Source organism: Ovis canadensis, chromosome 8 (genome assembly GCF_042477335.2).
Source record: "Ovis canadensis isolate MfBH-ARS-UI-01 breed Bighorn chromosome 8, ARS-UI_OviCan_v2, whole genome shotgun sequence".
NCBI lineage: Eukaryota > Metazoa > Chordata > Mammalia > Artiodactyla > Bovidae > Ovis > Ovis canadensis.
The window spans coordinates 74,711,047-74,728,208 of NC_091252.1; the positions used below are offsets into that span (position 1 = coordinate 74,711,047).

General features: G+C 38.6%; 1 protein-coding gene across 4 annotated transcripts in view; it reads left to right on the forward strand.

Moving 5' to 3' along the window:
• The window catches only part of ECT2L (epithelial cell transforming 2 like), an 82,846-nt gene that overhangs the window by 43,719 nt on the left and 21,965 nt on the right, over positions 1-17,162 (forward strand). For 2 of the 4 annotated variants that reach the window (XM_069598521.1, XM_069598523.1), the window contains 8 exons: positions 667-835; positions 1,572-1,710; positions 3,805-3,973; positions 4,607-4,735; positions 10,174-10,266; positions 11,819-12,001; positions 13,456-13,559; positions 15,723-15,848. In XM_069598521.1, the coding sequence (XP_069454622.1) occupies positions 667-835; positions 1,572-1,710; positions 3,805-3,973; positions 4,607-4,735; positions 10,174-10,266; positions 11,819-12,001; positions 13,456-13,559; positions 15,723-15,848 (1,112 nt within the window). The remainder of the gene's footprint in view (positions 1-666; positions 836-1,571; positions 1,711-3,804; positions 3,974-4,606; positions 4,736-10,173; positions 10,267-11,818; positions 12,002-13,455; positions 13,560-15,722; positions 15,849-17,162) is intronic. The other 2 variants (XM_069598522.1, XM_069598524.1) reach the window with 2 other exon arrangements.

A 17,162-nucleotide genomic window follows, 5' to 3' on the forward strand; every position in this document is an offset into this window, starting at 1 on the left:
AAGCTCTCTATTCTTTAATATTAACTAAGAAAAGCAAAAAGATTTCCAATGAAATATGTAAGGTTAAATGCCAGTGCCTCCATGAGACTAAAGGTAAGGCGAGAGAAGCACAAGCACAGGCAAAAGAAAATAAATGCATTCAGGACAATTCAGAAGAATTAGTCTTGGTGACAACATAGGAAAAATGAAAATGGAAATGGAAGCAAGAATGACTTATTTTTTTTAAGGTGAAAAGGGAGAAGGGATGAGACATGCTCTCAGCTAAGCCCTCTGATCTGCGCAGTATGTAATTAGCAAACCTGATCTGAGTTCTCCCATCTTGCTTTTTCACTGACTCACTCTCTGTGAGACTGTAACAAATGCGAAATTTACTTGAAGCCAAGAAGAAAGGCAAAAATGATGTGAAGCCTACAAATTGATGAACTGGTTTCTACAAGAAAAGAGTTGCTTATTCTCTGAGCTTTGTTTCTTGACCTGAAGTGACTGGTAACTTGCAGCTACAGAGCGAAGAGGATAAGAGAACCAAAGAGTCTGTAAAATGGCTGTAATTACTGCCATCTGGAATACTGCCCTGGTACAGCTTTAATTTTGATGGCTTTATCTGTGTAGACTTGGCTGGGAGAAGCTTGAAGTAAACAGCCAAGCCTGCTGCTGTTTGTTTTTCAGAGGAGTTGTTCAAAGTTCGACCCCCTTGGGTGAGTGGAACACACTGCTCTAGATTGTTCAAATCCAAATGCCAACCACGTCTCTCCCAGACTGTGAGGGATCGAGTGGGATTACACGAAACTTTGGAGAAACAGCTTGTTTTGTCATCTTTAGAATCTTTGCCCAAGCGGTAAGCAAACCTTCATCTGCTGAAGGTTCAGCACCTTCCCATGATACCAAGAATTCATTCTAGAATAATTTAGCTAACATGCAGTGGTCTTGTATAATTAAATCACTCATATCCTATAAAATAGCAATAGAAGTAGTTTCTTAATCTTCAACAACAGTGGTCTTGAGCATGCTTTCTGAAGTAAATATTTAACATTCAAAATTTACATTTCAAATATTCTTAACTCTGCAAAGAAGCTATATTGTGGATGTAGCAGTTTTTCTGTGTGAAGTTATTGAGCAAAAATAACATTTTTCCAGAATTATTTTTTTTAATGGAGTAAGTATATCTGAATGGTGGTGAGGATGAGGCAGCTGTAGAAATAATGGGCATTATTTGAAAAAACCATGAGGCCCAGGTGATTAGGGAAATTTAAAATATCTTCGCTGCTTCCTTTTCAAATTTGTTTTGAACCCTTTAGTATGTCAGTACATTGGTTTTAAGTGCCCTACAAAAGTAAGTTCCAAGAACACATTCTAGCATCCCATGAAGACAGGAGGAGACACCCAGTGGGCAGCTTTGGTCCCACTCACCCAGGAGTCCCCTTTGCTGACATCCCTGAAAACCACAGGGAGAGACCAAGGGCCTGAAGCCGCTTGCCATGTACAGAGAACTGATGCCCAGAGGACACAATGGTGTTCACTTATCAAACTAGAGAAAATAAAAACTTCACTTTCCCCCCCTCTTTTCCTTACAGAAGCAACATTTCTGGATGCCATTCCTACCCTTTATTATCAAAGAAAAATTGGCGTGGAGTTTATAAAAATGACAGCAGTTCTTCAAATGCTCTTCAGCCACACTTCATATTAATATCATCTCGGATTCCTGCATATGAGGTACAGTGGGTTAGGAGGCCAGCCCTTCTCTGAATTGGGTGTTTTAATCTCCCCTAGAGTAGATGTATGGCAATCTTTTGGTCACCATGTGTATGAAAATGATTCTTCTAAAAGGAAAGCTGTCTGATCTAAGTGGAAATGTACAGACCCAAATAGTTTTAAAAATCAGAAGCAATAAAAATAACCATAAATCAAATTTTTTTTAAAGTATTAAAGGCCCAACTGCCTTGCTTTCAGGGGTCCAATAAATTTTTGTTGAATTCAATTTTTTGCCCCTAATCCACAAAAGAGCAAAGTGATACAAATTATTTTTAAATTTCTTTGGAATGACCAAGGAATTTAATAATATCTTGTAACTAGCATTTCTAAAAAGAAAACTGTCAGAAATCTATTTTGTGATCTACTTAATGAAGGTGACTTTAAACGAAAATATGCTCTTTCTATAATGAAGTTATACATTTTAAATTTTAATGTGAATAAGAAAAAAGCACAAAGAAGACATAGGAAGTATGTATACTGAGTATGCATGTATATGTACATATGCATGCATTGATACACACATAGGCATATATGTGAAGGATGGCATTAGTAGACTGTATTTGTTGGCTTACTTAGAAAGTTCTTGCAAAAAATTCTTATTTGTAAGAAAATGGTTGCTTTCAAGGTATGAAATCACTTCACTGTTGAACATCTAGGAATTGACTTTGATCATTTACAATGGGCTAGCTTAATGGATCCATATGAAAGCAAGATCAGAGTTTGATCTCCGCGTGGGCCATAGATAGTTTCTCTAATGTTTAAAAATACCTCATGCTGGGCACAGAGGATAACTGATGACAGAGTAAGAGTCAATAAAGTGGAATTGAATAAATCCATGATCCTGTTTGTCTTCTTTATGTAAGACTATGCCAGACTCACTCATTTGACTGTGAATGTAATGGAGGTTTAGGTAAAAACCATGAAACCATATGGTAGTTCTCTACTGAGTTGAACTGTGATCTCCAGAAAGTGGCATGAGGTTTTGGGAAAAATCAATGCCTTCAATGACTTTCCAACCTGACTGCTGCTAAGGAATTAACTTTTTCAAAGTGAAAAGTTTATTTGGTTGGTTGTTGAATTCAAATAACAGTGGTTTTAGCATTTATTTAATACAAATAAATATTTAGTATTGATTACTATTTATAAATATTTTGTATTTAGTATTAATACTAAATAAATATTGATCAAAAATTTATAATTAAGAGAAAAACAAAATCTATTTAAGAAGTCCATTTACAAAATTACATAATTTTATTACTTTAGTGTATGTGTCACTGTGCATGGGTGTGTATAAAGATAAAAAAACTGGAAGAAAATAATTAATTAGTGTTTCTTTGAGTGTTGGAGTTACAAATGCACTCAAATGTCCCCTGTTAGAAAAGAAACAAAATAATTTTAAAAAGAAACTGCCGCTGCTGCTGCTTAGTCGCTTCAGTCATGTCCGACTCTGTGCGACCCCATAGACAGCAGCCCACCAGGCTCCCCAATCCCTGGGATTCTCCAGGCAAGAACATTGGAGTGGGTTGCCATTTCCTTCTCCAATGCATGAAAGTGAAAAGTGAAAGTGAAGTGCCGACTCTTAGTGACCCCATGGACTGCAGCCTACCAGGCTCCTCTGTCCATGGGATTTTCCAAGCAAGAGTACTGGAGTGCGGTGCCATTGCCTTCTCCCAAAAAGAGACTAGTGATGGGGAAAACTTATCATCTTCCTCCTATAATTTCTGAAGAAAAACAATAGTCTTCAAAAATCACAGATTACATAGTCACTGTTTTTAATTTATTAAGAAGAATTCTAAAGTAACAGGCTTTCCTGGTGGCTCAGATGGTAAAGAATCTGCCTATAATGCAGGAAACCTGGGTTCGATCCCTGGGTCGGGAAGATCCCCTGGAGAAGGAAATGGCAACCCACTCCAGTATTCTTACCTGGAGAATTCCACAGACAGAGAAGGCTTGTGGGCTACAGTCCATGGAATTGCAAAGTCGGACATGACTGAGTGAGTAACACATTCTAAAGTAATGGGCTTTGGTTCCTACTGGTCTGGTTTTGTTTTCTAGATGGTGGCGAACAGTGTTAGAGCAGGTATCATTTCTGTGGTGTATGAACACAGTGGCCTAACCTTGGAGACCCTACTTTATCTCATAGAAAAAGCTCTGGATGGGCAGATGGCACAGAGTGTGGGAATATTCAGTGACGGAGACAGCAGAGAAATCAACTTACTTCAAGGTAAGACTGGGGATTGGGAAGAAAAATTTGCACTGAGGTAGCGTTTGTCCACAATTTAAGGAGGTTGATATCCCAGCTCAAAAAATCAGGCAGGAGGAGTTCTTCTTACTCCTTTCTTTACTGGGGCTTGGGAAGGCAGTCTCCAGGACTCCGTTAGAAATCACTGCAGACTAGCTGAATCATCACATTCAATTCCCAGGAGGTGAAAGGTACAGTGAAGTTTCCCATGCCTGGGAGCCTTCTTACTTCTGCTCTCGAGGACTTATTTATTGATTGGCAATCATGGGAAACATTTCCACTTTGGAACTTGGTTGCAAATTCCCAGGACTTGACTGGCCATTGACCAACCAGGCTGTGAGCCTGGTAACTCACACTGCTGCCCCACGGAAGCAGAGACACAATGTCCTTAACCTAAGCATTCAGTGTCTAGTAAATCCAGGACAGGAGGAGAGTGTTGTCATGTTGGAGTCCAGTGGTACCTTCTGTGGTCCTAACATGGTTCCATCATTGAAGCAGAGATGCCCTGCAGATCTTGGCCTTACAAGCAGATGTTGGCTTTTTGAACCTCTGTATTTTCACAACACAAACTGCTAAGAGCTTGTTAATGTGACATTTTGATTTCCTCCCCCTCAGGCTATAAAATTGGTATTAAAAATTTATTGAGGCCTGAAGTGAGAGACTTCTGGGAAAAATTAGGAAGCTATGTGGCCCCCGAAGAGGAAGGGGGTCACGTGGACCTCTTTGTACCACTTGGAGCATCAGGTCAGTTTTGAGAGTTAGTGGTCATACCTACTTTGTGATGATATTTCATGGATTTATAAAATGTCCTCAATTCAAATAACTGTTACATTTATTTTTTATTTTTTCTCCTTATACTTCACATACTCAGATATTTAGGGGGAAAGGACATCAAGTTAGTGGTCAGAGTAAGCTGTCCCTAAAGAAACAGTCATTAGTGGTAAAAGCTAACCAGAAAAAGTATTTGTTTCTTCTGGAAAACACAGTAAAATCAGCCTCCACAGTACAGGTGAAAATCCCAGACCAGCATTGGGACCATCATCAGCTTGTATGAGGAAACTTTCCCTGTTGGGTTCAGAATCTGGAAGGAGTGGGCATGAACTTGGTGACCAGGGACCTGGACTTGAATTCCGCTCATGTGACTTGATCTGTGTGGTCTTAGGCAAGTTTGTGGACCTCTGTTTCCTCATATGAAAGTTAGGATAATAGTACCTTACCTTATCGGACTTGTGAATATAAAAATGCATATAAAATACTTAAATGTTGGACTATTGAAAAATGATGAAGTGCCTTGTAAAGATGAGTGTGGTAACTTACATTTTAAGTGCCTGTCTAATATCAGCCATATTTAACATAAAAGCTCTGCTTTTATGAATTCATGGGCTATGCTTTTTTGTTTCTTTCTTTGTTGTTGTTTTTTAGCCAAGCAGAACATGGGAAAGGAAGTGTGGAATTAAAGTTTCTCAAACTGTTTCTTGCTACCCATTCCTTAGGGAACTTAAATTTAGTTCTTAATCCTTGGATTTCATTGGACTATTCAATACATACAAAGCATGACTCTGGCAGGATTTCTCTAGGCAAAGGAAGTATAGGAAGGAGTTTAAAAGAAAATGAAGTACAAATTATTGTAAAAAAAATAGTTTTTACAATTACAAGTATATAATCTCAATTATGTAGAAAATAGGGACAGACAACTCTAGGAGCAAATATAGCACACTATTAACACTGTCTAGATCTGTTATTTCAAATTTTCTTTTAAAATCAATTTGAAAAGGCTATACAAAGAATGTGGAAGGTGTGACCCCAATGTTTAAAATCTGTGTATGTGACAGGGAGGGTGGTAGTGGGGTGTGTGTATAAGAAGGGTTTGGAAGCAAATATACCATCGAGCTGACTATAGTTGGATAATATTAGTGAGTTTTCCTTTCTTTTATAGTTTCCTTTTTCTTTGATCTTTTTTTTGGTCTCTATTTTCTGTAGTGAATTAGTATTACTTTTAAAATGAGAGCAAAACAAATTTTTTAAATGGGAGTAGGGGGAAAAAAGGATGTTAAAAAGTAATGTATTGAAAGGCAAAGAGAATATGGGCAAAAGGGGGAAAGAACAGTAGATTTAGTGACACAAAAATGGTCTCAAGTGAAACTTAATGGTACGCAAACAGTAGATTTCCCATTACCATTCTGGGTCCCCAGGTCATCCCTGAACTTCCCATCATATATAATTTCTCCTGGGTGAACCATCAAGACCCTGGTTCAGTCAGAAGGCCCTGGCTTCTCAGTCAAAAATCTTCCACCACCTCAGGAATCACTCTGGAGCCTGTCAGCCCTGTAGCTGTACCACCTCTGAAATCCTGATCTTAAGCATTTTTCTCTGAGTACCACTTCCAAATTGTGTCCTCAAATATTCCCACTCTATTGGTTCTTTGCCTGAGGATCTCCAATCCACGTACTCCCACTTACTCACTCTCCATCACCATGCCTTTGACCTTGGTTCCTTCCTCATTAAACCTAGATTTACTGGTTTGTCATTATCATCTCTCTTGCAAAGAACCTGAACTTCTTTTTTGCCGGCCAAACCCCAGTTTATTTGGCTAAATCCCAGTGCCGGTTGGAGAAGGAAATGGCAACCCACTCCAGTGTTCTTGCCTGGAGAATCCCAGGGACCAGGGAGCCTGGTGGGCTGCCATCTATGGGGTTGCACGCAGTCGGACACGACTGAAGCGACTTAGCAGCAGCAGCAATGCCAGTTAGAACACAACCTTCTGTGTAATCTATGCCTGCCAGTGCTGAAGCAGCTGAAGACTGTTGGAAAGAGTAATACAACTGTTCTTACTGATCTAACTTTAATGCCATAAATACCAAATGGGATTGGAGCTCTGATAAGCAATCCTACTACATTTCCTTGGTAAATTCATTTTCCCACTCTTTAATGACTGTCACCCCTTCTCCTCTTTAGTCAATCTTTCAATAACCCTCTCTCTCACTTGTTGATTTCACCATTTACTTCCCTAAGGAAACCCCTTAATATACCTCTCACCACAAAAACCACCATCTATCCAACCTCTTACATTCATCCTGTCTTCCCTTCTGTTATGGTGAAAGAAGCACCCCTGCTTGAATCAACCATCAGCTACACCACTTGGACACTGGATTGCACTGCCTTTCACCTTCTCAAGACATCACTCCTATGCTCAAATCCACCCCCAGAGCCTCAATCTTCTCTTTCTATTGGATTAATCCTATCAGATCAAGAACACCTGTAGTAGCTCCTCCACTCCCCCTCCCCCCTGCGAGACCATAAACTTTCTCTCACGTGAGTTGACTATACCAATGGTTCTCAAATTTTTGATGTGTATTTGACTCACCTAGACGACTTGTTGCAATCCACATTGCTGGATCCCACGCTAGTGTTTCAGATTCAGGTCTGGCATGGGAGCTGAGAATTTGGTGGTGCTGATGCTGCTGATCCCAGAGCCACACTTGGAGAACTACTGATATAGCTCAGAGGTCCCCAACCTTTTTGGCAGCAGGGACCGATTTTGTGGAAAACAGTTTTTCCATGCACCAGAAGTGGGGGTTTTGGGATGATTCAAGCATATTACATTTATTGTGCACTTTGCTTCGAATCTGATGCTTTCACTGATCTGACAGAAGGTACCAGTCCATCTTCCTCACCTCTCACTTGCCCACCTCCCAAGCTCCTCCACATGGTCTCAGTCTACCAAAGCCACTTTTGGAAGGCTATACACGACTCCCATGTGCCCAAATCCAGCAGTCCCTTCCCTATCTGCACCTTGCCCTGACCTCTCAGGGGCGTTTGAAGTGGATGAATACTCTTCCTCAAAACTCTCCTTCTTCCCTTGGTTTCCTAAGACCATCCACTCCTTGTTTTCCTCCTACCTCAGCAATCTGTTCCCCTCAGTCTCTTTTGCTGGCTCCTTCTCTTTGGCGAGACCCTTAAATGTGTCCCAGGCTTGATCCCAGACTCACTTATTTTCCATGACTACACTCTTCCCTTAGGGAGTCTCATTTATTCCTATGACTCTACGTTCAACCTGGATACTGAAGACTCCCAAATTTATGTCTTCATCTCTGAAATCTCTCAGCTGTAAACTCATCTAGCTTTTACTTGACATCTTCATGTGGGTGTTTAGTTTGCATGGCTAATAGGTGTCTCAAAGTTCACACACCTGAAACAGATTCTTGATTGCCTTGTATTACAAACCCACCCCTTTCCCAGAATTTCTCACATAAGATCGCATTATTCACCAGTTACTGATAAGCCAGAAACCTAAAACTCTTCTTTTTTTGGTGTTACTTACAAATTATAAGCACTTTTATTAAGGTATAGTTGACATGAAGTATTTAAAGTGTGTAATTTGATAAATTTTGACATGTCTATACACCATGTGAAACCATAAAAGTCAAGATGATGAACACATTCATCATCCCCCAAAGTTTCTTCCTGCCACCTTGCAATTTCTCAGTTTGCTTCTCCACTCCAACCAGAGGCAACTACTGATCTCACAATATATTAGTTTGTATTTTATAGAATTTTCTGTAAATGGAAGCATACAGTGCATTTTTTTTGGTCAGGCTTCCGTCACTCCAGATATTTTAGATTTATCCATTCATCATGCTGGTATCAATGGTTCATTCCTTTTTACTACTGGGAATGATTATATTGTATAGTTTTACTACAGTTTGTTTATCCATTCACCTGCTGATAGATATTTGAGATCTTTCCAGTTTAAGACTTTTACAAGCAAAGCTGCTGTGAACATATGCTTTCATTTCTCTTGGGTAAATAAATACCTAGGAGTGGAATCACTGGTTTATATGATAGGTGTACGTTTAACTTAAAAAAAAAAAAAACCCAGTCAAACTTTTTCCAAAGTGGTTATGCCATTTTAGATTTCCACCCAGCTACCCAACACTCCAACAGTTGGTAAGGTCAGCTTTCTTAATTTGAGCCATTGAAGTGTGTCCTGATATCTCTTCATAGTTTTAATTTGCATTTTCTCTAATGATCAGTGATGCTAAGCTTCTTTCCATGTGTTTATTTGCCATTTGTCCTCCTTGGTGAAGTGTCCATTCAAATATTTTGCTCATTTTAAAATTTAGGGCTTTTGGCTTTTTACTGAGATATCTTTGTATATTCTGGGAAAGTTGTTGCAAATATTTTCTCCCACTCTATGACTTATCTTTTCCTTCTCTGAATGGTTTCTTTTGAAGACAAGAAATTCTTAATTTTGATAAAGTCTAATTTATCAATCTTTATGTTTTATAGATTATGCTCTTGATGTCATATCTAAAAACTCTACCTAACCAAAGATCACTTCTATGATTTCTCCAAAATTATTTATAGTTTTAAGTTTGACATTTGAGTTTGTGATTCATTTAATTTATGTTTTTAAAAAAAATAGAATGCCAGGTATGAATTGAAGTTCTTTTTTAAAAAAACACGTGGCTATCAAAATATTTCAGTACCATTTCTTGTAAAGACCATCCTTTTCCCAGCGGATTTTATTTGCATCTTAGTTGAAATCAGTTGACTATGAATGTATAGGTACTCTTATGACCTTGCTGTAATTTCATTGATCTGTCATTGGAAACATTAGACACAAATAACTGACAGACATCCCAATCTTTCAGCCACAACCATCTTGCTGCAAGCACCTGAAACAACTTGGAGTAATCCTTTACTCCTGGACCACAAAGAATTAAAATACCTTACTTATAGTTTCATTTGAAGTAGTTTGATCTATATGCTGTGTCACAGAAGAAGGGGTAAAATTAACGCTAAAATTTGACCATTGTATTCCACTGTGTGTTTAACAGTTTTAAAACTATCCTCTTGCAGGACACTTCGAGTCAGACTATTTTAGAAAATCTGTGTAGACTTTTCTGTCTCTGGCCTAATTCCAAATTTGAAAATAAGCACCAGGTCAAACTGTATCCCTCTTTCTCCACCCTGTTGTCAGTCTTCCTGAATGAAGTGTCTGGACTTCAGCATTGAGGGATGAACTGTAAAGCACTGATGGACTATTCCATGAGGGATTTGAATTGAAGACAGACCTACAAGTGACCTTTCTTGGCCAGCTCATTAGTGCTTCTAAGTAGTATTTAACTGTTATGGCAAAACCTGTGAGTGAACTAATGAAAGTATTTTTGATTGTGCAGAGGCAGGAATAGAAGTTCTTTCTCAGCTGTCTCAACTGACTGGCACGTTATTTACTGCTCCCACTGGGATTGCCACTGGCTCTTACCAACATCGTAAGTGTGTATGCATGCTGACTACTGTGTCCAATGATACCCACCAACTCCAGGATCACCAAGGACAAAACACAGCTAATAATACTGGTTCTGGCAATGTCAATTACTGCCTTTCATTCCTGCTCTGAAGGAGTGCTGTCACTTCCCAAACTAGTTCATCTCTCATCACTCAGTCATTTGCTTAGAAGGGAATTATTATTACAAATATCTGCTTCAAACCATCATTTGCAAAAATACCAGCTTTAACAGTTAAACAAAGATGTAGCTGATCTAGAGAAATGATAAGTACAGAGCACAATTTTCTTTGTAAAACATTATCAATGTGCTTTCATTTGGGAAAATGAATTGGAGCTATAAGTAGCTAGTGAAGGGGCTGGCTCAAGTTTCATTGCAGTAGCATTAAGGGAGAGGAAGAACAAAGAGATATTACACTTGAAAGCAAAATTTCATTTAGATACTAAAGCTGCAACTATTGGATCAAAATGTAACATTGTCTGACCAACAAGAGTGAAATTGCTTTGCTATAATAATGTTAATCATTTTCCCCTTTAAAACTCTCACTTCCTATCAAACAGGAATGGGAGTGATGTAAAACTATATAAAGCTTACTTCTCTAGTCCTGAATGCTAAGTGCCTTTCAAGACAGGAAAGCTGGCATCATTGGGAAACTTGTAAGGGAGAAGATTCATGATGATACAACAAAAAGCACACTGACCTAATACAGTTTTGTAGCAGAACTTGCTTGTTAATTTTAGTTTACATAGCAGCAGCATCCAATGAGAGCATATTTGGCCCCATTCAGGGAGGAAATCAGCCTTGCAGAGTTAGCAAGGTGTAGACATTGCAGTTATAAAATGGGTTTTCATCTTTTTCTCCTCTGTCTCTTCTTCCTCCTTTTCCCACTCTTCTTCTCATTCTAGAACATGTTACAAATAGTTTCACATTTGTCAGCAAAAAATGTGGAAAGAAGAATGAAACTATCCATTTAGGACAGAAAATCGAATTTCCCTTGGCCCTGTGTCACTTAGTCACAGATTTTCAAGGAAAGAAACTTTCTTAAGCACCCATTTCAGTACATGTAGAGATAATCTGTAGAGAGAGAGAGAGCAGCTGGACATGGTGTAAATAAGATGCCGGGTTGGCTCCAATGGAGAAAACTTTTGGATGACATGACGGGGAAACCAGGTAAAATGCGGTTTTCCTGTATTTTTACTTTTTAGGATGTGACCATAAAATAGTATATTCTTATTTGGAAGTCTGTTCTGCTTTTGATGCAAAAATCCAGCAGCTATTTAATTTTACTTCAAATACAGTGTAACATGTCAATCTTATCAAAGAGTAGATAGACATTTGAAATTATTTTGTCCTTTTTGAGTTTCTAATTTTACCTTTGAAAGCAGACTATGGGTGTTTATCTTAGTCTTCTAATGAGAAAGGGTAATAAGCCTGATATAAATACAATTAAGGGTATTTTTTTTTCTATACTGTAAACAAGAAGAACTCTTTCATTTGAGCTTAAGTCTGTGATACTAAATGGAGAAAATAATGTCAGTTCTTAGTGACTGGCTGGGACGACAGTGGGAAACGTCACCCCCTTCCATCTACTTCAGCGAATCAAAGCTGCAGACATGGTCCAGCTTCACCGACTTCCTGGAGGACACCTTGAAATCAGTAAGGAAACAATTAAGTCCTCTCTTCAAGGAGTTGCAGAAGAACGTCAGTGGCAGGATGATAGGTAAGAACTGTTGCTACTTCTGCCTCTGGTTAATTATGAAGCTTGTCACATATCCAGAGTGAATACAAATGTAGGAATGCAGAAGTAAAAAACTGGCTGTTTATTGTCTTTGTCTTTCATAGCTTCTTTCAGATATCATGAATATCCACGAAGAACAAATATATTCATCTTTAAAATGCTGAAGCAAGTTGCTGGTTTCTAATTTTACCATCTTATTAATTCTGTCAGTCCATTGTTTACCTTGGCAAATTCACTTTGCTAAGCCAGAGAGCTCTGTTCTTTTCCCTCTAAATTTGCTCTCAAAGTTAAGCACCAACGTCCCAGTTAAGCATCTCTTAGACCACAGCACCCATTACTTAAATTGTTCTATAATTAAATTCTATGTATTTTCTAAAATATTTAATTTGGTGATGGGCTTCATGGACAGGCCTATTGGACATTATTGAATTTGTTTTCACATTTACACTTCTTACTCATGATCCAATTATTACAATAAAGACTTTTGGAAACAATGTCCTGTTTCAACTTTAGATCTTCATCTAAACCAGTCAGTTCTTCAAAATCAAGTACTTAAAAAAAAAATATTTAAGTAGGTTTTTCCTGAATCATTAACTGCCAACTCATTTTCCTCCCTAACTCTTCACAAGTCTCTGAAGCACTGTACCAGTTAAGTCATTATATATCTATGTCTTACTTCTCTCTTCCCTTCCTCTGCCTTGCTCTGTCTATACAAGAGCTGTAACATACAAATATGCATGCAGGTATTTTATCTGTCAACATATACCCATATCTCTTTGCATAAAGTAGGGATTTGTCTTTTTGGTTTTAACTCTACCACATTTAGTAGGTGTTCAGCTAATATTTAAAAATTGTTATGAGGCTAAAAACAAGGAGAAATTATTTCTCCTGGTTCTTTCACAGATGTTAATGACTAGAGAGATAAATGAAAAGATTAACAGTAGAAGTGTTTTTTGATCATGTATGTCATAAGGCACGAAAATCAAATGGAAAAAGGTTGCTTTTCAAATCAGTGCAAGTTGCTCAAAATATTTTAAAAATATAGGTGTCTGTATGTATGTTTGTATGTTACTCCCTATGGACTTAAAATATTTATGGAATTGAGCACAAAGATAATGCAGAATATAGAAGAGCTTTTGGTGGAATTGATAATCTAAACTTTATTTAGGTTCATTTTTACATGTTCTTTCCCTGTCCAATTTATATATTTTATTCAATATCAACTTTGTCAGGGTGGGCACCTTTTATATGCTATACATTTAGATGCTTTTGCTCATTTTCTATTTTATCTTGATAGATAATCTTCATGGCATAATAGAATTTTTATTCTTAGTCTGCATTTTTATCCACTGACAAGCAACTGTAAGGACTGAGTTTTCTTCTTGACACATCTCTTAAATAAATTAATTACAAAGCATATGGACTTATATTTACAGGGCAATTTGTATTTGACACCATGAGTGTGGCTAACATTCTGAATAACCAAGAAATCATACAAGCTCTGGCAGATGGATTGATAGAACTTTCAAAAGAAAATTCTGTAAGTGTTCCTTTGAATAAAATAAGCTACAAAAACCCCAAAACTTAAATTTTAGTGTGCATTTACCACTTTATCCTTTAGGACACAATTCCTCAGAGAAATAGCATCAGTTTATGAAAACACTGAAAGAGTCTGAACCCAAGATGTATTATTACACAAAAATAGGAAAATCTTCTCGGTTATTTGATATTAATCATAAGGTACACTGTTCTTGGGTTCTGCAACCATGGGTTCTGCACACTCAGATTCACCCAACCACATGTTGAAAATATTCCAGGGACTCGCCTGGTGGCTAAGACTTCATGCTGTCAATGCAGGGGACCTAAGTTCGTTCCCTGGTCATGATACTAGAACCCACATGCTGTAACTAAGACCTGGAGAAACCAATTAAATACATATTTTTTAATTCCAAAAGTTTCAAAAGGTGAAACTTGAATTTAGCCATGCATTGACAACTATTTACATAGTGTTTATACTGTACTAGTACTATAAGTAATTGAGAGATGATTTAAAGTATATGGGAGGGACTTCCCTGGTGGTCCAGTGGCTAAGGCTCTGCACTCCCAATGCAGCGGGCCTGGGTTCAACCCCTTGTCAAGAAACTAAATCCTGAGAGCTGTAACTAAAGACTGAAAATCCCATGTGTAGCAACTAAGACCCGGTGCAGCCAAATAAATGAATAAATAAATATGTAAAGTATATGGGGGTGTTTCCCAGGTAGTGCAGTTGTAAAGAATCAGCCTGCCAGTGCAGAACATGCAAGAGACTTGGGTTTAATTCCTGGGTCGGGGAGATCCCCCAAAGTAGGAAATGGCAACATGCTCCCATATTCTTGCCTAGAAAATTCCATGGACAGAGGAGCCTGGTGGGCTATAGTCCATGGGGTCACAAAGTGAAAGTAAAGTTGCTCAGTTGTGTGCGACTCTTTTTGATCCCACAAACTATAGCTTACCAGGCTACCCCATCCATGGAATTTTCCAGGCAAGAGTACTGGAGTGGGTTGCCATTTCCTTCTCCAGGGCATCTTCCCGACCTGGGGATCAAATCCGAGTCTCCCACATTGCAGGCAGATGCTTTAACCTCTGGGCATACGCACCAAAGTATATGGGAGAATGTCCTAGGTTATATGCAAGTACTACACCATTTTACATAAGGGACTTGAGTATCTGAGAATTTTGGTATCTGCAGAGGTCCTGAAGCAAATCCCTGTGCATAAGGAAGAATAATTGTTGCAGCCCTCAGTTCAGGGGAAGCTGAGAACAAGACAGGAATGGGATATTATCAACGTACCTGATGCTATATAAGGCTTGTAGTTTTCCAAGAAAGAGTTCTCAAATCCTTCCTTCAAGGATTACTACAAGGAAGTAGTAATTATACTTTGTGGGGGATTTAACATCGCTTTTGGACACTTTCTCCTTATCCATCATGGTTTCAACTCGGCTTCCTGGGTAAGCATCAGACATCTCCTGGGCTCATGGCCTAGTGTGGAGCCTGAGGAGGTGCAGGTAGCCATGAATTTCTTCTCTGAAGACTCAACTCCCCAGTGCACTAGCCAACCCTCTCGCAGGAGAATTCAGCTGATAATATGATCAGGGATGTTCACAGGGATAATCCTGAGGCCCTGAAATTCTCTGCAGTATTCTCAAACACCAAAGAATTATTCAATGTTTGATGTTGGTTCATGGTACTTATGCCACCAAATTATTTTAAAATAACCTTGTATGATATAATTTTCATGGTGTTCAAACCTATAGCCTGAGAGGGAACCAGATTTGGGAGTCTCACCAGGGTGTTTTCCCCAAGAATTCTGCTGCTTGGAGGCTCTCTTCTCTCCCCTGTAACACACCAAAGTTGTCCTGTCCCCTTTCTTCCTCTGGCTAAGAGGCCAGTGTGGGCCACTTTGGTTCTGAAGACCTTGAGACCCTCCCACAAGACCTTGGCATCCTCACTGAACTGTGACAATAAGCTGAGAACCAAGATTAACCAGAAAGCCCCATTTACTGCCTCAAATAAGAGTTACTTTGTTTTCTAGACTTGTAAATTAGATAGAAAGCTGAAAATGCTACTAGAAAATGTGTTCTCATATCTGCTGCACTCTTGTTGACCTGCATTTGAAATAAAAATTCTTTTTTTTTGGGGGGGGGGGGGTTGGTAATCTTTCAGGACAACCCTCTGGAATTTTTGTCATATTTTCTGCTAAAGAAATGTAGTAAAAAGAGCAAGCATTTTGAAGGAAATGTCATTCTGACAAAAAGTGACCCAAAGACAACACACAGTTTACTCACAAAGGTAAAATTACTGTGGCATTTATATGCTGTTGCTTCACTGTACAGTTTGAGAAATGTGCTTAAGAAACTCATAATCAGTAATGATAATTCTAATCTGAAAGCTTTCAATTTGTCATTTCTTGTAAGAACTTCATTTTCATGGATTTTTATTTTTAAAAGGGTGTTTTATAGTTTTATAATGTTAATAACACTTAATCTACTTGATTAGTGGATTGCATGGCACCATGCTGATGAGAGTAACACTAGTTGACTCTTAGGGGAAGAACTGGATACTTGCATTCTGTCCAATGTAACCTAAAGAGTTTTTTTTTTGCAGCCCAGGACACTTTTTTGGTGAAACTAAAAATGGTTCTCTTTTTTTTCCTTTTAGTTGAGATTCAAATTCATAAAAGAAAAAAAAAAGTGGGTTTGAAGCTAGTTCTTTAGTCGAGCAAAAATAATTTTGCCAGTACTATATTCAGAATATGTACATTCTTGGTTAAGTGAATATGGATTCAGGAAATACTGAAAATTGCATTGTCATTCAGAGAACTGATGTCTATGAAAATGCCATTTCATGCCCATTGGAAAAGCACCTATCTTTGATGATTGAAGGCTAGGGATGCCACCCCTAACACAAAGTCACCGTGGAGACTGTTAGGAGAAATAGACTTGTAAGTTCCCCTAGTAGCAAATGGTGTGTTGCCCTATTAACCTGATATTCTGGAAGACTTTGTTGCCCTGGCTTTACAGGACAGCACAGGGCATGGAAAGGCAAACGGAGCACCACTGGGGCCGCGTCCTCTCTGCCAAGCTGCCCTAGACTCACTCAGCAGAATGAAAGGACTGCAGTTATGCAGCCCCTGCCCTCTGTCTTTAGTAGACCATGCCTCTTAGCAGAACCCCCACTCCCTGAATCAGCTTATTCTTCCCAACCACAAGCATCCTCTCCAGGAGGAGTCTTGACAAACACATTCCCAAGGACATCAAAGCCTTTAGATGTTAGAACCCTGTTTCCTTGTAGCCTGACCCCTAAATCTCTCTCTTAGGAAACGCACAGACCATGTACTCATCAGGGTTCTCCAGAGAATCAGAACCAATAGACCTGCTCTTGTTACATCACCTTCCTGTAATAAAACTACAGAAATGTTAAATCCTTAATGCCTGGGAATATCTTTGATATTTTCCTTTTTAAAAAATAAAATTAGGGAAAAAAAAGATGTTAGATTATTATTTGGTGTTCTGTTATTTAACACTTGGGAGCTTGTGCATGATGCCCATGAAACAAAGTTGGTGGACCTAGGAAGGAAAACCACAGATTAAATATAGGTGCTGA